The sequence below is a fragment of the Microcaecilia unicolor genome, chromosome 1, assembly GCF_901765095.1.
Source record: "Microcaecilia unicolor chromosome 1, aMicUni1.1, whole genome shotgun sequence".
NCBI lineage: Eukaryota > Metazoa > Chordata > Amphibia > Gymnophiona > Siphonopidae > Microcaecilia > Microcaecilia unicolor.
In genome coordinates, this window is record NC_044031.1 from 146,243,581 (window position 1) to 146,269,802 (window position 26,222).

General features: G+C 40.6%; 1 protein-coding gene across 1 annotated transcript in view; it reads right to left on the reverse strand.

Moving 5' to 3' along the window:
- The window catches only part of THSD7A (thrombospondin type 1 domain containing 7A), a 510,747-nt gene that overhangs the window by 34,760 nt on the left and 449,765 nt on the right, over positions 1–26,222 (reverse strand). Inside the window, 5 exon segments of the mRNA XM_030201155.1 lie at positions 1,034–1,129; positions 3,382–3,555; positions 8,768–8,942; positions 20,391–20,536; positions 20,678–20,795. Of these exon segments, the coding sequence (XP_030057015.1) occupies positions 1,034–1,129; positions 3,382–3,555; positions 8,768–8,942; positions 20,391–20,536; positions 20,678–20,795 (709 nt within the window).

Here is a 26,222-nt window from a genome sequence, read left to right on the forward strand (position 1 = left end):
CTGAATGTGAATACTCACATTGTTCTGAAATCTGTCCAGCAGCAGTACTGGGAATATCCAATCTATATAAACTAGCCGTTAAGCCCGTAAAAACGGGCGAGTATTGTAGTCCTCCTCTCTCCCCTGGCCTCACCCCGTCCACCGATCCTCCCCTCCCATATCCAGCAACCCTCCTCTTTCCCTTGGCCTCCCCCTCCCCCATGTCCAGCAACCCTCCTCTGTGTCCTGCTCTCACCCCAAGTCCAGCAACCATGGCCTCTCCCCCTGCCCTCCCCCCATGTCCAGCTACCCTCCTCTTTCCCTTGGCCTCCCCCTCCCCCATGTCCAGCAACCCTCCTCTGTGTCCTGCTCTCACCCCAAGTCCAGCAACCATGGCCTCTCCCCCCTGCCCTCCCCCCATGTCCAGCTACCCTCCTCGCCGCTGCTCCCTCCCCCCTCCGTGCCGGGCCCCCTGCACTGACCTGACAGTGCCTCTCACTTCCGTGTGAAAGTGCTACAGGCAGCAGCAGATTGCTCTGCTGCTGCCTGCAGCGCTTCCACACGGAGGTGAGAGGCGCTGTCAGGTCAGTGCAGGGGGCCCGATATGGAGGGGAGCGGGAGCGGCGGCGGGGATGGGGGGGAGGGTGTAGGTTGGTTCGCGCGATGTTCCTTTCCAGGCGGCAGCGTCGTCGTCCGACAATTTGACTCCGTTTCCCTCTCTGTTCCGCCCTCTGACGTCTTGACGCGAGGGCGGGACAGAGAGGGAAGTCTGTACTGCGCATTTGCAAGTGAGTACGGTCACTTGCCGTTTATATGTTTGATAGAAGGGTTAGTATCTGCTGATAGCAGAGCCAAGAACAGACAGGGTAAAGGCAGATTTGACTGCAAAATCCAAAGCAACTGAACAAAAAACATACCTGGAGAAAGATAAAAACAGACAGACTTCCAAAACCGATATACATATTCGTACCTTCAATGTTCTCAAACTCAAATCCAGATGTAAGGGAAAGAGTGCCTTTTAGTACTAGTACTAGACAGATGAAAAAATAATTACCTGTAACATTTAAGCCATCTGACCTTTGACACCAAACTGTTCGAGAAGATCCTTTCCAGGGACTGGCCATCCACTTGTATTCAAAGCACTGACCATCTGCATATAAAGAAGAGATTTTTGAAGCCACTATTCAAAATAATTTCTGCAGTTAACTTTGGTGTTACTGTATACATTTTATTTATAGATGTGGGGCCAGCAAATGGATAACTTTTGATTGGACATCTTGGTATCAAGTCAAAAATTACTGACATTAAAAGATGGCAATAGAGGCACTTACACGGCAAGGCTTAATTTTTATATAACTGTGATGTTAAATTTGTCCATTTGAGTATGATTGAATAAAAAGTCGGCCCAACATAAATGGACAACATCCATTTAAGTTTAGGACTGCAGATTCAGAAATCCTGCTTGAAAGGTAGTATGGCTAAAAAGCTGCATACAGCAAGGCTGATAAGATACCCATTTGCTTTTATGCAGATACCACTTCACTGAATATTGATTTCTTTGTCCTTCATTCTATAATGTGAGAGCTAATGTTCACACACCATGGACCAAATTCTATAAAGGGTGCTGAAAAACTGGTGCTGAATAAAATGAGTGCTAAGTGCTACTCTATATACAGTGCTCTGAGTTGGGCACCGTTTATAGAATAGGATCTGCACCTAACTTTTAGAGGAGATGATTTATGCCAACTGGAACCATGTAAATCTTCAAGCCTAAATTAGGCGCAGATCAGGCATATTCTCAACAGTGCACAAATTCTTAGAATGCCTGTGACCCGCCCATACTCCTCCCATGTCCATGCCCCCTTTCCAGATCTGCCCAAAAGAATTTATGGCACTTCTTTATAGAACAGCACCTAGCAAGATGTGTGTGTAAATTCTAATTATTGCCAATTAGCACCCAATTATCTATGCTAATTGGTTTGTTACTGAATTAAATTTTGTGTGCACAATGTTGTGCACATAGATAGAATCTGGGGACATTTCCGTGTGTGAATGTTACAATTTGTGCGTAAGTGCTAGATAGGTGCTAAGCAGTATTCTATAATCTTAGTGTGAAACATGCAGAGTGCGAAATTACAAAGGGACATTAATGCGAGCAGGGCACCAACATCTCCTACAATTATGTACATATATTATAGAATAATGTCATTTACATGCCAAGTAAAGTATTTTGGCCTGCGCAGTTATACCTGCCGTAGACATAAGTGGGCACAGCGAAATGTTAGTGCTTAAATGTTGACTTTCGCTAGTGTTATATTATCTGGGCATCCAGATGTCATTATAGAATTCTCAATTAACTCCCAGCATTCTGGCGCCTAATGTTTGGAGCATTTTATAGAATTGCCCCCATAGTATAACCAATGCCCAGTCAACAGTGTAATAGTCTTCAGCTTAAACACCTTTAATGAAACTGAAATTATTTCATTTCTGAAGATTCTAGTATGAGTTCTGCAGTAGTTATATTAAACTCAATTTTGTTTTCATTAATGCAATTACAACCATTTATATATTTATTTATAATCCACACAAGTCACAGTTCTTGGTGGCTTACAATAGAAACATAGACAATTAATATAATGAACAAAACAAAAAACAATTAGGGGCTGATATTTCAGACTTCAGGAAGTAGCTGGGCTCCCTCCTGTGGTCAATGCTGAGTCCAGATATTCAATGCCGTGCGATATTCAATGCTGTGCCATTTCCTGTAGCCAGCATTGAATATCCGGTTTATTTTTGGCCGGTTCCAACTTAACTGGCAAAGCCAATATTCAGCACTGGCCAGTTGGAACTGGCCAAAGATATTCCAGGTATTGCTGCGGCCATATTTGGCTGCCACTCTTGGCCAGCAACACACTGAAAATTGGCAGGTAGCCAGTTATATCATGCAACATAACCAACTCTCCATTAGGCGCTAACTGCCAATATTCAGTAGGAGACAGCAGGCTATGTCCAGCTGAATATCATCGGATAGCCGGCTAAGTACCATTTAACCAGTCAAGTTATGACTCGTTGACCCTGAAGCAGCTAATCGAAACGCTAGCCATTTTTGGTCATGGTCCTGTTTGAGCTGAGAGAAAGAGACAATGCGGCTAAGTACATTTTTTTCATTTTTGAAGTTTGTTTCAATTATTATAATAAAGAGTCCACTGTCTGGGAGATTTTTTTCAGCCGAAGATGAAGCAGCCCTGCTCCATAAGGGTTTAAGCTGGGAGCTTCATGAGGCTTTTTTCTCTTTGCTTTTGATGCTTATGTCTATATTAGAGAACTTTTGTTACTTAGTTTATTTATTATACTGCATTATGAAACAGGCCGGAAAATGCTTCTTAACTGCAGTCTACTCACCATTACAAGATCTAGATTCCAGGGACTGCTCTGGGCACAGATGTTGATTTTCTAGTTCCTGAATTATTACAGCTCTGGATCTAACTTGTGTGCCTCCAAACCCAAGATCTTGACTATTAACACATGTCAACTGGCACAAGCTCCACTCAGACCACTCCTTCAAATAGCAGTCACCTGCCAAAAGCAAATTACAGAACCAAATTGAAATAACAAACATTTTTTTTACTTATATAGAATCCTATTTTCTAAGATTTTATAGGTTACACACCTACACTGGGGTTTACTAAGCTGCTAGCACGGCTGGCTGTGTGCTAATGCCAACACAGACAATTCATTTTGAATGGGCTGTGTCAGCAATGCCAAACGGAAGCCGCTAGCACGGCTTATAAACAGACCCCCTATTGTTCCATATTATCAATTGTTATTCATTTCATCTTTTCTCAAAAACAAATAATAATGCCTTTAGCATGTCAGGATTGGAATTTGTGAATCTTGTGTTTACAGAGTCACAGATAGTGTATTACTAATTGCACTTTAGACAAAGAGTTATTCCTTCAACAACAGGACTTGTATTTAATACCTGCTATATTAACTATTGACCAATAAATGATAACAGACTTATGCAATGAGGGGGGTTGTTATTAAAATGAGGTAAAAGTTGGCCTTTTACTGCACCCTAGTTTATCACAGGAGTCACTAGCTTGTGGTATCTCAGTACCACAGATCAGTGACTGCTGCAGTACATGGCAACCAGAAATACCACAAGATCATCACAAACTTACCTAAATCTCCACTACCCAAGTTGCAAAGGCCTAAAATATAAAACAACCTATGCATCCAGCTTCTCCTATATAAGCACATAACTATGGAACGCATTACCAAGCGCCGTGAAAACAACTTATGACACTTAAACTTCCGGAAAGCACTAAAAACTAACCTGTTCATAAAGGCATACCCTAATGATCCAACCTAAATGCCTGAACCCTGCAACACAACAAAACCAAAGCCATACTGGAAAAAACTAAACCCTTCCTTCTCTTTGCGATCCCCAAATGTTTTTGTCACACATGAACTTTACCCTACTACAACTTCACTCTGTATTTTGTTCATACCAGAATTGGCGATCGCCTAATTGTATTATGTAAGCCACATTGAGCCTGCAAAAAGGTGGGAAAATGTGGGATACAAATGTAACAAATAAATAAATAAAAAATACTGCTTGAATTCAACCTCGCAAGCTGCATTATTCATACTGACAGGCAGTATCTTAAAGGGGTGAGAGCAAACTCTGTTTTCCTCATTCTTAGAAAGACACTTCCCAAACACAAACCCCTCTGAAGATCCCTACCCTCAAGTAGGTACTCCTCTCCCAGGCCTCCCTCTCCAAATCTCTGGTGTTTAGTGGGCTCTGGGACAGGAGCCATCTCCAGTAGCTCCTGCCAAGTTCAAAATAGCACCAGAGACCCCTGTGGTAGTCTCATGGTACTACCACTAGGAGTTACACTGCCATAGAATGGACTTTTGCTATTATATGACAGTTTGACCCCTAGCAGTAGTACTGCAAGACTACTGCTAGGGGTCACCAGCATCATTTTAAAGGCAGGAGTGATTGGGGATTACTTCTTCTCTGGAACTCATTAGCCACCAGGGGTTTGAGAGGTAGGCCCTGGGGACCATATGGGAGGATGAGGATCTTCATAAGGGGGTAGTATGGGGGACTCTTTGGGGAAGGGTTGTGATTAAAGAGGTGTCCTCAGGGTGGATCATATTTGGGGGTATCTTCAGAGGGAGGCGGAAGTAGTTTTTGCTCTAGCCTTTTTAAGATGACACTTGAGAGGATAGGGCCACATGCAGGCAGCTGAGCAGGAAAAAAAGTGGCAGCTTTAAGCTGGAATTATTTTTCCTGGAATAACACAACCTGTGGGGTTCACTGCAAGCTGCATTTTCGAATTTAGATAATAACGAGGCGTTCTGCATGCTTTGAATCTCATTGTTATATATCACATGGTAACAATTTATGTTTTCAGGGAAACCAAACTTTCAGTTCTGCCTCTCCAGGTCTTTAAGAAGAATGAGGAAGCATAGAAAGGAGGTGTTTACGTTACTAATTCTCTAACCCTCTTTAATGTTAAAGTGTATCATGTCTCACATTAACCTCTGGATGGTCCCATGAGTAATCAATTGATAACCTGGTAAATATTGTTACTGTTATACTCTTATGAACAGCATTGCTCTTTTCCCCTTTGTTGTTTTTTTTTAAGTTTCTACTGTCCAATGGGTACCCCTTTGTACCAATTTTGCCATATGTGTGTGTGATCACTGATTTTGTTATGCTATAGCAAAGAAATAAATCATGGTTCAATTTATGCTTTTGTTTATGGCCATAGTGTATTATGCCTTGTGCATTACTTTTGGTTTATGATTTTGCCAGCAAATAAATCAAGTCATGACTTACATCCATATTTATGCCTTAAGGTCCAAAGGCAATAACATAAAAATGCTGGATGTTTTAAAACTGTGGTGCACCTTTTGACATTCAGATTCCAATCCAATTTCAAAATCATATGTATGCATTCCAAATGTGGTTTCACATAGTGAAAACTGTGGAAACAATTCTACTATGCTAAAATATGTATTACATAGATACCTCCTAAACAAAGGAGGGCGTGAGGTATTGGTTTCTTTTCTACATCATTCATATATACTTATCATCATAACAGGTTTAGTTAGGTACATAAGCACTTTTATACCTGTCATTCTTAGGTATACAGACTTTTTCATTATATATATATGTGACCTAATATAACATGAAAAAACCTTTATATATATGTGTGTGTGTGTGTGTGTGTGTGTGTCTTTACCTATGATATTTACACTTGGTTTTCCTAAATAAAGGTTTTTTCATGTTATATTGGGTCACATATATGTAGTCAGTATTAGGTAGTAGAAATGCTTAATTTACTTCCAAACTGATTGTGTTATTTTACTGAAAATGTCATATGTTAAATGATACATTCATCATCAGTTTTGTACTTGGCTTGTATATTGTTATTTGATATGATAAAAGATAAGGTTTTTCTATTTTATGGTTTTACTTACAGCACATATACATCTAGTATAGTGTAGGTTATATATATCTTATAGGTTAGACCAAGTATTATTGTACTTTGTATTGCTTTTATTTTGTTTGCATTGTCATATTTCGATATTTGCTGTCATTCTAGGGTAAAAAAACTCTGTAGTTTTTTTTCTCTTCACAAATAGGTTTTTCCTACACTTACATAGTAGTGTTAATAGTTTTGCTTCAATACTTACAAACTATTGATATTTTATTGCCCCTATACTGATTAGTGATAGATATTATGCCTTTATGATAGATATTATACATATCATTTGTTGCTTGTGTCATTGTAAGGACATTTGTTGTGATCGAGCAAACGCACACAGTTGTGTTGTAGCTGGTGTTTCAAGCCGCTCAGCTCCTTCTTTGAGCTGAACCTCTTGAAGGGGGAGAATGTACTACTACTACTTATCACTTCTATAGCGCTACAAGGCATACGCAGCGCTGTACACCATACATGAAAAGACAGTCCCTGCTCAAAGAGCTCACAATCTAAATAAGACAGGCAAACAGACAGAACAACTAAGAGGTAAGGGAATTAAAGAGGTGGGGGTAAAAGGGTACAGGGTAAGTGAGTAGTGGGTAGGAGTCAAAAGCAGCGTTAAGAATGTAGGAGCAAAACAAGAACTATAAAGCACTACATGCCTATATAGCAAAAGTATATGGGTTGCAATACATGGTACTGTTCAGCATTTTCAACCTGATATGAAAATACAGACTTTAATTAAGTTCATCCTTCACTGCTGAAGCCTGGTGCTAAGGGCCTGTGAATATGTGTGTATTCAGTGTAAAGCCTTGCAATACAAAACCCCCCATCAAGGACTGACAGCCACCTAACCAAGGACTCCTGGAAATGTCCTTAGTGACTAAACTGACAAAATGGCTGGAGCAGCAGGGTTTACTTGTTCAGCACCCATGTCTGTTTTATCATTCCCACCTTATTTCTCCTATCCCTTATTTGTCCTGTTTGTCTGTCCTGATTAGATTATAAGCTCTGTCAAGCAGGGACTGTCTCTTCATGTTCAAGTGTACAGCACTGCATACGTCTAGTAGTGCTATAGAAATGATAAGTAGTAGTAGTACATTGTTACTGGATAATGCACTCTCCGGTCAGAATGGCTCTGTGCTAGCATGAATGTGCTGTAATGCTTTGATTCTCCACATCAGTATCGGAAAGTCCAAGTCCTATTATTCCAGACTCCGTGGCACCTTTGCACCCCACAAAAGCACTTACTTACCTGAAACCCTGACCTTATGGTTAAAATGCTCATAATGTGGCACCTAGAGTCATAGCATGGGAAACAAACAAGTTGTTGGGCATCGACAACAAGGCCATGTACGTCATCAGTCTAGCTGCAGCTGGGCCTTTTCACTTTAAGAAGCTAGGATAGGGTTTCCATCTTGAGTATGGTCCATTTCCATGTCTGACTGACCATCCAAGGATTGCATGGACATCTGCTGGATGCCTGTATTATCTACTAAGGTTGTATAATCACCATATATTGACGCTTATATGTGCTGTGGGGGATAGAGTAGCTGATGGATTTATAAGCCTGTCTAGGGTAATGTGTGTTTATTCAGAAATGTTTCTGTGTAAAGATTTTCATTGTCTTTATGCTTGCCTGATTATTATCTCTGTTGCTGTTGTAAAAAAAATGAGCACTATATTTTTTTATAATATCTTTGGTGTGTAGTTAGTTCTCATTTGGGCATTTTGTACTTGGATCTAAAGATAAGAGGGAACTTATTTGCTTCTGACACTTCATTGTCTAATGCTGGTAGTATCAGGTTCTCCCAGTAATACTCCAAAAGGTTGTTATGTGTGTATGCTCAACATATTTACCTCTCCTATCAAGTCAGCCTATTCCTCAAAGCTAGGAAAGAAATGAACAGAAAATGGTGTGCTTCATCAGCCATGGTATTTGGAAGAAGTGGGGCTAGAATAAGCTTGTTTGGCTGCTTGCCAAAACATTTCAATATAATTAGTAAAATGACTTCTGCTTTTTGGTGTCCATCTCCAAAATGGCTTCACTTTGTCAATGAACCAAAAATGGTCCCATTCATTGCATTTCACCATAAATTTTGAAATTAATATGGATGGACATTTAATTTCAGAACAGATTACCATCTACAAGGATAGGATAGAAGGATTGCCAACATAAAAGTTTGTAGTTCATGACTTTTTGAGACCACATAAGCACAATGTTCTCTAGGACCAGTTCAGCTACTGAAATTGGAAGCCTACAAAATAGTTTCTTAATGTACCTGGACAAGGTAAAGTACATGTTTCCTCAAGCACCACTTTCTTATCACCATTTACAATCATTTCTATTTCTCCACAGAACTCTTCATCCACCATTTTACCAGGATCTTCTTTGGATCCATCATAAACCATGCAGGAGATATTCCTGATTCTTGTGCCTTCTCCACACTGAGCATCCTAGGAGAAAGGGTATAACAACACAAAACTTACATTAAAAAACACATCAGTGCCATTATTTACTGTGTTGCAGTATCATGCTTCACTAATGAAATGGTCTTCATTTAGAGAACATTTGTTATTTTTTTGTGTGTGTCTTATGTTTATAATATGGTTCTGCATTGTAATGGTAATATTGAATTATTTTATTGGTGTATTTGCATGAACTACATGTAAGGCTTTTGTTTTTTCTTATTTTTTAATCTTCTGTACTCAACAGAGCTTCTCTGCTCCCAGGAGTGCTAATATCAGCGTGGAGAAGGCCACAGCAAGATGGCTGAAACATCAGTCAAACAAACTTGGACAGCTGCAAGAACCAAAATACTTTAAATTGCTTGTACGTGAATGCCAGAAGATTAAAAAAAATAATAAATAAGAGTGAAGAGTTGGAATGTATAGCACTAAATGAAAATGTAGACAGATGTCTCAGAAAGCCGGTGGAACTATCAATGGGACATTGACATACCAGGGTACACATTATATTGAAATGATAGGATAGATCAAATTGGTAGAGTGGAAGTATTATGGGGTCAATTCTTTATAAATAAAAGGCACTGACATTTGCACAACCATTATGAGTGTGTTGAGAATACTAGCATGCATATTTGCCAATATTTTGCTTGCTCTATTCTATAAGTATACACACACATCTTGCATAGCATATATTTGCAAAAGAAACATACAGGTGGGTGGAGCATGGGAACAGCATGGGCGGGATGCAACTTACGCATGCACTTTATAGAATAAAATAAAATACGCACATATGTTTGGCATTTAAGGGGGGAAGTTATCAATGTGCAATGAGACCCTGGACTAAAATTGCATGACTTGTGGTAAAATACCCTGTCTTAAAAGTAGCCCGAATTGATAATTTTCCCCCTTAGATGCCTGGGCATACATATACCGGGTTAGGCTAGTATTCTATTTTGCATTCTAGAATATACTGCTACCTGATGCCCTGTTTTAAAACTGGCCTTTATATGCTATGTATGGCAAAGTGGATAAAAGCACTACAGGAAAGAAAATACAGTGTGGTATTTTTATGTATAAAAATTCTATACCTGATAGGGAAGAGTATAGTGATAGGGAAATGGTACCATTCACGAGGAAAGGATGAAGAGACAGTGAAATGCAAACAGAAATTAGGAAGGCTAAAAAATTTGTTAGTAGAAAATAGCAAGAAATTACAATTACTCCAATATTGATTGGGTAAGAATCTCATGGGAATATTCTAGGGAAGTTACTAGATACCATATACGACTGCTTCATGAAGCCATTGGTCCTGGAACTGATGAGAGGGGAAACTACTTTACTAGAATGCAGAACTTACTGTGGAACATCTTGGCAATAGTGACCATAGTGCAATCAAATTTGTCATAATCACAAGAAGGAGGACACTTAAGAGAACTACTGTTGTAGCACTTAATTTAAAAATGGAGGGGTGGGGAAGGGGAGGACTATAAGAAATTTAGGAAAAAAACTAAAATGAGTGGTTGCCAGAGTCATAAGTCTGTATAAGGTGTAAGCATTCATTAAGAATATCATTTTAGAAACACAGATAAAATATATTCACTGCTTTAGAAAAGGCTGAAGAAAGATCACATGTCTGTCTGCTTGGTTTAAGCTGTGACAGAGGTCAATATCCCTTGCCAATTTCACATTAAGGGGGGGGGGGGGGGGGAATCAGTCATTGGAGTGCTGCTCACATTCAGACTTCTGGATAGCAGGTTTAAATACCAATGTTTTTTTTCTGTTTGGACATAAATGGACACCTCCCTTCAGAAATGGGGAATAGATGTTTAAAATTTTGTGCCTGCTGTAATTCCACATAAAACACACCCAGACCACATTCCTCTTACCATGTGCACATTTTTCATTTTTAGACCTGTATATCCAGGCTTTGTAAAATCAGAATTGATAGTTATGCAGTATAAACATTTAAAGGTATGTATATGCATGTATAAGCTGTGACTAGTACTTTTCAAGTAATCACCATAGTGGATTTAGATTTTCAGAAAGATAGTGAGAAAGTTCCTCATGGAAAACTTCGCAGGAAATCATGGGACAGGAGGAAATGCCCTATTGTCGAACAGAAACTGGATAAAAACAAGAAAGAGTGTAAATCTACATGTTAAGGTTTATATGTGGCAAAGGGTCAACAGTGGAGTGTACAAGGGACTATACTGGGATCTGTGCTGATTAACATATTTTAAATAATCTAGAGAAAGTAGCAACATTTGAGGTGATTAGATTTGTAGATGGCACAAAATTATTCAATGTTGTAAAAATGGCAACAGATTGTAATAATTTGAAGAAAAGTCTTGCGAGATTAGGAGACTGGGCGTTTAAATGGCAGATAAAATTTAATGTGGGCACATGCAAAGTGATGTACATATGAAAAATAAATCTTAGGTTCTATGTTACTAGTCTCCACCCAAGAAAAGATATTGGAGTATTGTGAATAATATGTTGACATTTTCTGCCCATTGTGCTGCTGCTATCAAAAAGTAAAAAGAATATAAAAGATTATTTGTAAAAGAATGAGTAACACAACTGAAAAAGTCATTATGCCTCTGTATAGGTCCATGGTGCGATTACACCTTGAGTACTGTGGCTCGTCAGGTTGCCTCGTTTCAAAAATAATCTAGCAGAACTAGAAGAGGTTAAGAGAAGGGCGATAACATGATGAAGGGGATAGACCATCTCCCATATGAAGAATGGCTAGGTAGATTAGGGCTTGAGCTTGGAAAAAAAGGATGATGGAAAGGGGACATGATAAAAATATTGGGGTCAATATTCAAAGTGATTTAATCAGCTAGAAATAGCTCCTGTTTGGTTAAATCACTTGTTTGGGGATAACCAGTTAGTGCCATTGAAGATATCTAGTTAGTGCCCAATGTGAAACCAGCTATTTGGGGGGTATTCTAGGGGCAGAGTCAGCACTTTGCCAGTTAAGAGCCAATATTCAGCACTTAGCCAGACGAGCTAACCACTTAAATAGGATCACATTTAACCGGTTCTGTATACCTCGAAATTCAATGCCGGAGCCCAGACATGGCTCGGCATTGACTTTTCAAGGATAATGCCAGTGGTAGTTAGCAAAACACTGATTTCCACTGGCTGAATATTGGGCCCTTTTTAAAGTCATGTTTGAGATGGAATAGTTAAACAGAGGACAATATAATACAACACAAATAGGGCCTTGTTTACTAAGCAGCGCTAAGGGCATGTTAGCATTTTTAGCACATGCTAATGATTAGGATGCACTAATGGCATGGAGGGGCATAATCGAAAGGGACGCCCAAGTTTTGCTGAGGACGCCCTCGCAAAACGTCCCGGTGGAGGGGCGGGGAAACCCGTATTATCGAAACAAGATGGACGGCCATCTTTCGTTTTGATAATACGGTCGGGGACACCCAAATCTTGACATTTAGGTTGTCCTTAGAGATGGTCTAGACTTGGTCATTTCTGATTTTCGGCGATAATGGAAACCAAGAACACCCATCTCAGAAACGACCAAATGCAAGCCCTTTGGTCGTGGGAGGAGCCAGCATTCATAGTGCACTGGTCCCCCTCACATGCCAGGACACCAACTGGGCACCCTAGGGGGCACTGCAGTGGACTTCAGAAATTGCTCCCAGGTACATAGCTCCCTTACTTTGTGTGCTGAGCCCCCCAACCCCCCCCCCCAAACCCACTACCCACAACTGTACACCACTACCATAGCCCTTACGGGTGAAGGGGGGCACCTAGATGTGGGTGCAGTGGGTTTCTGGTGGGTTTTGGAGGGCTCACATTTACCACCACAAGTGTAATAGGTAGGGGGGATGGGCCTGGGTCCACCTGCCTGAACTGCACTGCACCCAGGGACCTGCATACTGCTGTGATGGACCTGAGTATGACATTTGAGGCTCAAACAAAATATTTTTAAAGATGTTTTTGAGGGTGGGAGGGGGTTAGTGACCACTGGGGGAGTAAGGCAAAGTGATCCCCAATTCTCTCCAGTGGTCATCTGGTCAGTTCGGGCACCTTTTTGTGGCTTGGTCATAAGAAAAACAGGACCAGGTAAAGTTGTCCAAGTGCTCATCAGGGATGCCCTTTTTTTTCCATTATGGGCCGAGGATGCCCATGTGTTAGGCAAGCCCAAGTCCCGCCTTCGCTATGCCTGAGACATGCCCCCATGAACTTTGGTCATCCCCGTGATGGAAAGCAGTTAGGGACGCCCAAAATCAGCTTTCGATTGTGCCGATTTGGGCGACCCTGTGAGAAGGACGCCCATCTTTCGATTTGTGTCGAAAGATGGGCGTCCTTTTCTTTCGAAAATGAGCCTATAAGTCATCCATAGGAATATATGGGGACTCTAGCGTTTAGCATGTGCTAATTTTAGCACACGCTAAAAACACTAGCGTATCTTAGTAAACAGGGTCCAAAAAAACTTAAATTCCACAAATTACCATTTAGGTCTAATGTGAATCAGAAAAGAGTTGACTAGAAATTTCTAGGATATACAATATTCCACTACGCTGAACTACACAAGTGTCATCCCCTCCTGTCTGTATTTGGTATATTCACTTAATGGAGGAAAAGACTTCAGATGTTCGGCTCTCAATGGTATGATTACCATTTATTCAGGGCAAGACATAAGAGGTTTGACTCCTGAGGAAGCTAACAGTGAAATGGAGGCTCTCTGTGGAGTAAATCAAATTATACCACACTCGATTAAGATAATTGCCCTTGAACAGTTACATTCTGGATAATAGTTAATTTTGATATAGTAAAAATGGATATTGAAATAACAAAAAAAGACAAAAGAAAAAAAAAAGAAAACAGAAAGTAAAATTTCAATTTAACTATGGAGGTTTTTAAGACTGATGAAGAAGCTCGCCCGACATCCATATTGGTAATCATACCATTGAGAGCTGAGCATCTGAAGTCTTCCTCCGTTAAGTAAATACATCAAATACAAACAGGAGGGGGTGACACTTGCAAATACTTGGAGTATTCTCATCAGCAAGTTAGTGTTCTTTAGCTGATTTACTTAGGATATACAAAAAAAGTTAAAGAACACTGGATAGCAGAACACCCCTTAAATAACAAGACGTTTCTTAAACAAATCTGTAGCTTTCTCTCAAAAGCCATGTAATTAGCTTGCAATCTAATTTCAACTGTAGGGCATTCCACATGGAAGGGGCTTCATATGCAAAGGACTGAACAAGTACTCTTTTATATCCTATCCCATTAACATCAGGTAAATGTAACATCAAGTGGCTTCCTTGCTGCAACTGTATAGAATAACTTGAAAATGTTATTAAATAACTTAAATAAAGAAGAGCCTGACCCTGAAATAACTTAAAAATTAAGTAACTAAGTTTAAACAAAACACAATATTCTACAGGTAACCAGTATAATTTTGATAGCTAACAAAGAAACTTTCTCAATTCCCTAGCTGGCATACTTTGAAGAATTTGAAATTTAACAAAAGGTTTTTGGGAACATCCCATATATAGACGTTTGTAAAAGTCCAATTGAATCAAAATACAAGGCTGAATTATAATTTTGGTCTGATCCAGCAAAAGGTTGCATCTAATTCTAGAAGTCTCAGTTTCCAAAAAACATTGCTAATTAAAACATTAGTCTGATATAGCATAGAAAGTGATGGGTCTAAATATACTCCCAGTATTTTCAAAGAGGTTTCAGAAGCAAAATGGAGATAACCAATATTCATTTGTCTACCTAAACTTTCAAGATCTTGAGCTATCAAACAGACAATTTTGTTTTCTTTTTTCAACTTGTGATGAAACCCACTTTTCTACAAAGTTAAAACACTCGAACAATAGTTAAATAATCAATTATAGGGGAGATTAATGGAATATGGAAGGTAATATCTCTGCATAGCTGTAATATCATCTAATTTTGTTACTGCTGTAACCAAAGATCTCGTATAAATGTTGGATAAAATTGCTGATACTGATGAAACCTGTGGGACACCATAATTTATCCTCCAAGGTATTGATAACTCACCATTCATCTTAAACTCTGTAGACTGTTTGATAAAACGCCACAAAGCCAGTGTAACAATTTGCCCATGATCCCAATTTCACACAGTTTATCTAATAGTAGCAAAGAATATCGGATAAAACTCAAAGAAGCAAAGACAGAAATTAACCCCCCTGTTTACTAAAGTTTAGCTCGAGTTATTTGCAGCAGGACCCGTTTTAGTCCTGTGGGCCCTGCTGCAGATAACTCGAGCTAAGCTTTAGTAAACAACCTCCACAGTTAGCCAAAGCACAAATAGAAGAAATGATTGCTAGAGATGTAAAAAGAGGTGGAATGCTAGAAATAGAATTGTAAGACTGAAAGATGTTGGCAACTGCTATGTGGAGAGTGATGAGGAAAAATGAACATGCTAAATACATATTTCTGTTCTGTGTAGAATTGATAGAATTGAAAAATGAACTTGAAGAAATTTTGTTAGTAATATGTAATTTATCTTTAAAATCAAGCATAGTACAGGAAGATTGGAGGGTGGCCAATGTAACGTCGATTTTTAAAAAGTGTTCCAGAAGAGATCCGGGAAGTTACAGACCGGTGAGCCTGACATCGGTACCAGGCAAAATGGTAGAGACTACTATAAAGAACAAAATTACAGAGCATATATATACAAGCATGGATTAATGAGACAAAGAGGGGAATAATCGAATGGCGCCGGCCATCTCTGCGGCCGGCTCCGCAAATGGGTGGAGCCAACCGTATTTTCGAAAAAGATGGCCGGCCATCTTTTTCTTCTCTAATAAGGTTGGGCCCAGCTGAATGTCAGAGATGGCCGACTTTGAGATGGCCGGCATTGATTTTCGGCGATAATGGAAACTAATGCCGGCAATCTCAAACCCGGCCAAATCCAAGGCATTTGGTCGTGGAAGGAGCCAGGATTTGTAGTGCACTGGCCCCCCTCACATGCCAGGACACCAACTGGGCACCCTAGGGCGCACTTCTAAAAATAAAAAAAAATAGCTCCCAGGTACATAGCTCCCTTACCTTGTGTGCTGAGCCCCCCAAATCCCACCCAAAACCCACTACTCACAACTGTACACCATTACCATAGCCCTTAGGGATGAAGGGGGCACCTACATGTGGGTACAGTGGGTTTTGGGGGAGGGGTTGGAGGGCTCCCATTTACCACCACAAGTGTAACAGGTAGGGGGGATGGGCCTGGGTCCACCTGCCTGAAGTGCACAGCACCTACTAAAAACTGCTCCAGGGACTTGCATACTGCTGTCAGGGAGCTGGGTATGACATTTCAGGCTGGCAAAGAGGCTGGCAAAAAAGATTTTTTTGTTTCTTTTCTGGGTGGGAGGGGGTTGGTGACCACTGGGGTAGTAAGGGGAGGTGATCTCCGATTCCCTTTGGTAGTCATTTAGTCAGTTGGGGCTCCTTTTTGAAGTTTGGTCGTGAAAAAAAGGGACCAAGTAAAGGCGGCAAAATGCTCGTCAAGTCTGGCTTTTTTCCCCCATTATTGGATGAAGCTGGCCATCTCGTGAGCCTGCCCCTGTCCCACCCCCATCCTGCCTTCACTACCCTACCGATATGCCCCCCTTGAAGTTTCGCCGGCTCCGCGACGGAAAGCAGTTGAACTCGGCCAAAATTGGCTTTCGATTATACCGATTTGACCGGTTTCAGGAGATCGTTGGCCATCTCCCAATTTGTGTCGGAAGATGGCCGGGATCTCTTTCGAAAATGAGCTGGAAAGCCAACACGGATTTTGTGAAGGGAAATCTGGCCTCACCAATCTACTACATTTCTTTGTAGGGATGAACAAACGTGGATAAAGGTAAGCTGGTTATATATCTGGATTTTCATAAAGCATTTGACAAAGTACCTCATGAGAGACTCCAGAGGAAATTGGAAAGTCATGAGATAGGAGGTATTGTTCTATTGTGGATTAAAAACTTGTTAAAAGATAGAAAACAGAGTTAAATGGTCAGTATTCTGAATGGAGAAGGGTTGATAGTGAGGGTCTGCAGGGGTCTGTGCTGGGACCTCTGATTTTTAACGTATTTATAAATGATCTAGAGATGGGCATAACTCGTGAGGTAATTAAATTTGCTGATGACACAAAGTTATTCAACGTTATTAAATCGCAAGAGGATTGTGAAAAATTGCAAAAGGACCTTATGAGACTGGGAGACTGGGCATCCAAATGGCAGATGACATTTAATGTGAGCAAGTGCAGAGTGATGCATATGGGAAAGAGGAACCCAAACTACAGCTACGTGATTCAAGGTTCCACATTAGGAGCCACTGACCAGGAAAATGATCTACATGTCATCGTTGATGATAAGTTGAAACCTTTTGCTCAGTGTGCAGCGGCATAGAAGAAAGCAAATAGAATGTTGGGTATGATTAGGAAAGGAATGGAAAGCAAAAGTGAAAATGTTATAAGGCCGTTGTATTGCTCCATGATGTGACCGCAACTCAAATACTGTGTGCAATTCTGGTCACATCTTAAAAAAGATATAGTAGAATTAGAAAAGGTACAGAGAAGGGCGACGGAAATGATAGGAGATGGGATAACTTTCCTATGAGGAAAGGCTAGAGTGGCTAGGGCTCTTCAGCTTGGAGAAAATTTGAGTAGAGATATGATAGAGTTATATAAAATAATGAGAGGAGTGGAACGGGTAGACATGAATTGCTTGTTTACCCTTTCCAAAAATACTAGGACTAGGGGGCATGCAGTGAAGCTACAATGTAGTAAATTTAAAACAAATCAGAGAAAATATTTCTTCACTCAATGTGTAATTAAACTCTGGAATTTGTTGCAAGAGAATGTGATAAAAGCAGTTATCTTAGTGGGGTTTTAAAATAGTTTGGATATCTTCTTAAAAGAAAAGTCCATAAGCCATTATTAAGATGGACTTGGGAAAATCACCTGCTTATTTTTAGGATAAGAAGCATAAAATGTATTGTTCTTGTGACCTGGATTGGCTACTGTTCGAATCAGAATACTGGGCTTGATGGACCTCCGGTCTGTCGCAGTATTGCAACGCTTATGTTATGTTCTTATGTGTACACAGAAAAAATTGCTGGAGAAGTTTCTCAGTTGGCTGAGAAAGGTACATATGGAAATAAAGTAGATATTGCACTGTTCACAGAAGAAAGTGTTTATGAAAAACTAAAAATACTGAAAGTGGACAAAGCCATGGAACCAGATGAGATCCATCCCAGGATACTGAGATTTGTTTAATAATTCCTTGGAGACAGGAGATGTTCTACAGGACTGGAAAAGAGGATATGGTCCTTCTTCACAAAAACAAATGATAGAGATGAAGTGGAAAATTACAGGACAGTAAGCCTCAATTCAGTGGTTGGGAAAGTAAAGGAGGTGCTGTTAATGCTTAGTGAAATTCCTGGAATTCAATTGATCACGAGATCCAAGGCAACATGGTTTTACCAAAAGAAAATCATGCTAAATGAATCTATTTGATTTCTTTGACTGTGTGACCAGAGAAATGTATAAGTCATTGAAGAAGCCCAACTTGGAGTATTGTATTCAGTTTTGGAGAATGTATCTTAGTAAGGACATTAAAAAAACATTTGAAGTAGTTCAGAGAAAGGCAACAAACATGGTGTGGGATTTGTGCCAAAAGATGCACAAGAAGAGAGTGGAAGGCCTGAATATGTATAGCCTAGGAGGGATAGGGGAGATATGATACAGATGTTTCAATACTTGAAAGGTATTAGTATAAATCAAAATAAAAGAGAAGTCAGGATGAGCTGGAGAGGCCTTCTATGGCAACTCCAGTAATTGGGAAGCAAGGCCAACGATTGAAAGGTGGCCAATGTAACACCAATTTTTAAAAGGGAGTTCTAGGGGTGATCTGGGAAATTACAGACTGGTAAGCCTGACTTCAGTGCCGGGGAAAATTGTGGAAACTATTATAAAGAATAAAATTATGGAACATAGACAAATATGGATTAATGGCACAGAGTCAGCAGGGGTTCAGCCAAGGGAATTCTTGCCTCACCAATTTGCTTCATTTCTTTGAAGGCGTAAATAGACATGTGGATAAAAGTGAGCTGGTTGATGTAGTATATCTGGATTTTCAGAAAGCTTTTGACAAAGTACTGCATGAGTGACTCTTGAGAAAATTAAGGAGTCATGGGATAGGAGGCAATGTCTGGATTAAGAATTGGTTATTGGTCAGAAAACAGAGGGTAGGGTTAAATAACCATTTTTCTCAGTGGAGGAGGGTGAATAGTGGAGTGCTACAGGGATCATTATTAGAAAAATGGAAAAAACGGCCATTTACAGACAGTGCTAAAAGTGGCCTTAGCATGTGAGAAAGACCCACGTTGAGGCTAGTGCAGGCCTCTTTTTAGTGTTGCTTGGTAAAAGGCCCCTTAATTGGAGTGGAGGAATAACCTAATGGTTAGTGCAATGGGATTTGAGCCTGGCAACCTGGGTTCAATTCCTACTACAGCTCTCTGTGACTTTGGGCAAGTCACCTAACCTTCCATTGCCCCAGGTACAAAAACTTAGATTGTGAGCCCTCTAGGGACAGAGAAAGTACCTGCATATAAAGTGTACAGCGCTGCATACTAGAAATGAGTAGATTAAGCAGAATGATCCCTTTGTGAAGCCTTTGATGAAACAAACTTTGAGGTGGTGTAACAGCCCATGTGGAATTTCTTTCCATACACGTATATTCTCTTTGTAAAATAGGAAATACACATGTAGATTATAGTCCCACTCAAGCCACCCCAAACCATGCTCCCTTGAAATTTCTACGTGGCGTGGATCTCCACATGTAAATAGAAGCATTTAAAAGCATATACTGCAAACATGTGTAAATACTGATTTCAGATACATTTTTTAATAAATTGATAGGGTAGCTGTGTTAGTTCACTTCTAAAGGTATTAAATAGAAATAAAACAAAACATAGAAAAGAAAATAAGATGATACCTTTTTTATTGGACTAACAATATAGTTTTTGATTAGCTTTGGAAGGTAACCCTTCTTCTTCAGGTCAGAAATGAGTAAGCGTTGACAAATATCAGAATACTGTATATATGTGCAACACAAAAGCATTTCAGTGATTTAAAGTCACAGAAAGAGGGTAGGGGTGGATTATGTGAGAAACAGGGAAAGATGGATGGGTGATAAGTCAGTGACAAAGCAATATAATTTTATGTTTTATAATGGGATAGGAAACCCAGTTCTTTGGTAAGTCCTGTCTGGTAGGTGTCAAAATATTTAATGTTTCTAAAATAATGGTCATCGTTGTCTATGTGCCCTTATAAAAGAAGCACCTACTTGATCACCCAACCTAGATGACCTGTTTTAAAATTAACCTCCTAATGTGCACATAAATAAATAAATACATAAAAATATTTATACTATCAGAACATACCTCAACTTTGCATTCAGACCACTGACCGTATTTCCATTGATAACAAGGTTTCACAGGACAAGGCTTGGATTGCTCCATCTGTGAAGGGCAAGGTCTACCATCTCCTTGGAATGGCTGAACTACTGTTCTCTTTCGTATCATTTTTCCTTTTTGCAAAAAGAAGATAAAAATAAGCCAATTAATTTGAATTAAAAAGGAAGAGGGATCATGACCCTATTAATCTGTACAACTTCCTATGGAGACTATTGCCCCTTCCTGAGAATTGCTCCTCAGACTATACTACTAACCTGTAAGGCCACATGTTTGAGAGCACTCAGACCAGGGAGACCAGTCCGAGAGCTGACAGTTTACTGGGCATTCCACCACACATGATGTGTTCATCTGCCATGTCTTCTCCAAGTCAAGCTAGAAAAGGACAAACTAAACAATTAAAACATGTCATCAGAGTTCAAAAAGAGCCCAAATCAATTCTAAATGTATTTGTCTAAGATATGAATGTTTGCATATCCTCAACAAATAATATTAAGCCTATAAAAATGTAGATTTCCCTGTGATGAGATTGCTTAGCAATTAAGGATAGAACTTATCCTGGTATTTGGGTTTCCATGCTTAACCTACACCACTTGAGGAATTTACAAAAAAAATAATGAGGAAACAGCAGATTAAGCATATTTGTGTAACGGAGATGCCCTCATTCTGACGCCTTAGATGATTCAATTCTCAGTGCAAAACTTTTCAAAAAACATTTTTTTGGTTACTCACACATTTTACATTATTGTTGTGATGTTTATTATTGCACAAACTTTAGATGTTAAAATAGATGGTAATTAAATATTATTTTAAAATGACAATTAGCATAAGTTAAAACCAAAAATTAAAAACACAGCTGTGTGTTAAAATACAACACAATAAGCGTATAAGATGTTCAGATTGCACATTACCAAGTAAAATGCATAATCAAAGCAAATACTTAACAATGTTCTCCAACTTTTCCAGTTAATAACTGGTGACACAGCAAGAAATTTCACCTATAATATGACAATCCTCTCAACCAGAAGGAATCCTGAACTTAAAGAGAACATCAGATAACTGTTTTTATATATTTTATTCCTGAATTTAAACTTGCTTACTGTTATTGATAGTTTATTTTCCAAGAATTGATTCTTTGTGGGTTTTTTTTTTAAATGTTGTAGGTTTCCCAACTGGAATTAGAAATTAATCACCCACACTCATGTAAGTATTTCCCCACACTTAACACAGTCTCTTATAAGTGTTGTTTCCCCAGGAGATGCTTGTGATGTTGAAGAAGATGCTTATCTGCAGGGTCTTGCTTGGATGAAGGTCCCTTGATGATTCAGCGATGCTCTGGCATCCCTGCTGCACTCTCTGGTCTACCTACTATCTGGCTATATGAAATTAAAGTGAAAAAAACATATCTTCCTTATCTGTCAGACTCAACAATAAGATCTCTAGTTGAGGGTTTTAACTTCAAAAACTCGGTGGGCTTTCTTGTTAATAAAATCAAAGATAACCACAGCTCCCTGCTAAGGTGATTTCTATGATAAAACAGTTTTCAATAAACTAAAGAGGAGCACTAAACACATACTGGTCTTATTCAAGCACACTAGCATAATCTCAGTCGCTCACAAGGGTGCAGATGCAGAGCAAACAGCTTTAGAGCAACCAAACCCTCTCTTCCAACCAGGGGTTTATCTTCCTTACAGCTTTCAGAACAGGCCTATTAACTTTACATCAACTGAACAGAACTTCTTAATACTGAACGGTTACCAGCTTTAAAAAAAAAATGCAAACACTGATTTTCTCACACTAACAGAACTTCTTTGACCCAGGCTTAGTTACAGTCAACCAGAGCCTGGAGACTGTCAGCAGGTTCAGGGCTGGTCTTAGGCAGGGCCGCGACAGGGGCGGTTGCACAGGGCCCTGTGCTCCTAGGGGCCCTGCATCTCTGGCACGTCTGTCCTCCTGTCTCGGAACACCTCCCTGCTCCGTACCTTAATGTGCATCCGCATATCAGTTGAGAGCATCGGGCAGCGGCAGCGATTTTCATATCCCGTCAGCTGCCAAGCCCAGAGTCTCCTTGTTGCTGTGTCCTGCCCCTTTTGATGTCACTTCCTGCTTCCGCATGGGCAGGATGCAGCAGTGAGGAGGCTCTGGGCTCAGCAGCTGATGGAATATGAAAACTGCTGCCGCTCTCTACTGAAACATTGGATGCACATCAAGGTATGGGGTGAGATGGGGTTCCGAGAGCTCTAAACCGCCTTTTAAACTCTGATAAATTATGGCTTATGGTGGAGGATGCAGGCGTGGGGGAGTGGAAGATGCAGGAGCGGGCTCGAGCAGGGGGCTCCACTGAACTGGTCTGCACAGGGCCCCGCAATTGCTAAGACCAGCCCTGAGCAGGTTTCCTAGTTGAGACAATACAAACTTTTAAAACTTACATTGCATGTACTTTTAGGCAGTCACTCAGGCACACAACACTGCCAACTACACTGTTTTCAATCAGTTTTCACACTTTGAAAAATGTTTCTGTAATTTTCTTTCACACTGCAGAGATACCTCCACTGTTCCCTTTAAGCTGAGTGGGAGTCCTCCAACTGCATTCCTGTCAATGAGAGGTGGTGCTTCAATATTGTGTTTTCAATCATTAGGAACAGACAGGTTCCTTGGAGTCTTGCAGAGCTTGCTTGTCCATCACTAATGAAATGTGATAGTGAAACAGCATCCCCTACTGGCAGGACCATAGGTGGAGGACTCCTGTTCAGCATAGAGGAAAGAGTGAACACCTCTTACACGCCTGCATTCTTTCAAGTCTTCTGTTCCTCTGCCCCACTGTTCTCAAGTCATTACTTTATCAATGATGTCAGCTTGCATCACATGAGCCCAGCCAGCCAATCCATTGAACTTAAAGTTTTTTTTCTAAAGCGTAGAACTCAAACTTTTACTATGACAATCTCAATTTTGAAAATGTGATGGGAAAACCACAGTTTCAAAAATTTTTCCACAGATTTTCCAGTAAATTTAAATAAAATTCACACTACCCTCCTGTTTACTAAGGCACATTAGCGGCTGCTGCGCGGCAATGCTGACACAGCCCATTCAAAGTGAATGAGCTGTGTCAGCATTAGTGCACGGCAGCCACTAGCATGGCTTAGTAAACAGAGGATTAAATTTTGTATCAAGCCTGTACCAATTCAACCATATGTTTCCAGAAAAACTAAGCACAACCCCAGAGACTTACACAAGCAACCATGACGCCAAATGAGCCACCAAACATTGTATTTTTATTTTGCAACCAAACCATCAAATTTTATCTGTTCAAATGATTTTTTATGCCATCAGACCCCAATGGCCCACCTAAGGAAGACACCAGAGAAACAAAAAGAATGTTTTAAAATTAACCCTGTGATCCCCAGCCAACATGGACCAAAACTAGCATTTAAAAAGTTAAAAGTTAGAAAAACAACTCCAGAGGACATTTTACCTGAGACCCCTGATGCATCTCAGATTGCCCCTGTGCTCCAATTTGGTCTGGAACACCTCCCTCCAATCCCGGGGCTCAAGCGCGATTAACCACGGTAGCCTGCCAGGGTGCCTCAAAAATCGAGGACCCGGCTTCATTTGTAGCCTACCGTAGGCTCCAGAGCAATTTGGAGAATGCACAAAAGTCCACACATGCCCAGAACACTCCCATTCCCGACCAAGCCTCAGGCAGGCCATTTTCCTACTGCCCTGCTCCTGGCTGCACTCTCATACTCATGCAGATGCACCCTCATGCAGGTCTTGTCTGCTGTGATTTGAAACCCCGCAGCCTCCAGAATTGCTTTGGACCTGTTGCCTGGGCCAGCCCCTAACCATATTGGAAGCCCAGGCCAACTCGGATCTGTCCCAACTCCTCTACTTTCACAGAATACCAGCCCCCCCCCCCCCCCCCGGATAATGAGGGAGCACTTAGTACCTCCTAAATAGGAGGCAGTAAAAAAAAAAAAAGATAGAAGAAAATCCTGGCTCCTTAAATATGGGCTTAGTGTGCGAAAAAGCCCCTTAAGATTGTAAGCCTCTGAGGATAGGAAAATACCTATGGAACTTATTTTGAGCTACAACTGAAAAAGGTTGTGAGCTAAAATGAGAAAACTGAATCACGTGTAATATCTTCAGAGCATTTACTCCTGGGGGAATTCTGCAATACTGCATGTAGCAACTCTCTGCTGAGAGATGAAGTCAGTCTTACTCTTTTTACCTATCTGTAGCTGAGAATAGTCGAGTTACCTCAGACGCAGCAGCTTCCCAGACCCTAGCACAGGTCCCGTTAGCAACTCAATTCCCATGCCAGACCCGCCCTTCATCAAGGGACCATCACCCAGAGCTCTCCGAAGCTCTGTCCAAGTCCCGGGAGCTAGGTAGACTTTAACCAACATTTTTCTTCTGATTACATTCACCCTTAATCATAAAATCATTCCAGCAACAAAAGATATGATTATATTGTAACTAATTCTAAACTTGAGTACTGGTATAGACTACCTCACTGGGAAAGTCTCAATGCTTATCTTTAGCTGGAGGACAAGACCCACTCCATCCACTCCTTCCCTCTCTTCCTCTTTCTTATAAACTGCAGATCGGTGTATTTTGGAGAAATGTCAGGCTTCCTCACTGCTGGATTTCTGGCTCCGCTGCCCCGAGGCTGGGGATGTACAGCACAAACCTTCCTTCACCATCCATCTTCCCTGTATACCGAGCCCATTCCCACTACACAGCAACAGCAGGATGTGCATGTGGAAGTGGTGGAGAGCAGTCGTTTTTTCTCTTGGCCCTAATGCCCAGACACCCTAATGCCTGCTCCGAGCTGGTGTTATTTCTGCAGCAGTAAGGCAGCTTGGCTTTGTGCGCTGTTCTTCTGAGCATTGGGAGGGAATAGGACGTTACCTCATTTGACTAGACTAGCATGCTATTTGTGCTACCTTTGGCGCGCGCTCATTGTTCCCCACGCAAAAGACCTCTGAACATTCTGTGCCAACAAATGTGGGTGCCAGTCCAGCGCTAATGGCCTCTAGTGCCTGCATTTGCTCCTGAGTGTCAGGGCCTTACTGTTTCTAACGAGGTTCCTTTACTGACTAGTGCAGCCAATCAGAGCACAGTTTACATACACTCAAACCCATAGACATTCCATTATTCTATTTTATATTAAACTAACTATTTTAAACTCTCATTTTCACTTCTAAACCATATAAATGAAGCCACAGCCTTACTCTTATCCATATTATGCAAAATCCTAATTTTTTAGAGTCCCAAATTACCCATACAGGTGTCTATTAATTTGCAGTATTTTGCACTTAAACAGGACACAAACTCAAAACCCACTTTTAACAACTCTGCACATCTCTATTCTTAATTTTTAAATACTAACACAATTTTTTAAATGATTAAAGGCCTCTTTTACCAAAATGCGCTAGTGATTCCTGCACAGCGATGCTGACGAATCCCATTCAAAGTGAATGGACTTTGTAGGCATTGCCATAGGCACTCGGTATAAGAGGCTTGGACAGGCTAAGCCTCCCCTGCTGTGCTCTGAGAGGTTTAAATTGTTGATTTACCTCCATCCTCACAGCAGGAGCTACAGTGAAAGCCCTCTAGCCTTGTGTAACCAATTGTAGAAATTGGTTTATGGTTTGTTTACCTTACTGCTGGGAGAGCAGGGGGAGGGGGGGGTGGCTGGGTTGCCAGGGAGATATTTAACGAGGATGACTTCCTGACCTGCACTGAGAACAGATAGCAGCAGAATCGGACAACCAGACAACAAAGGTAGAAAAGATCATT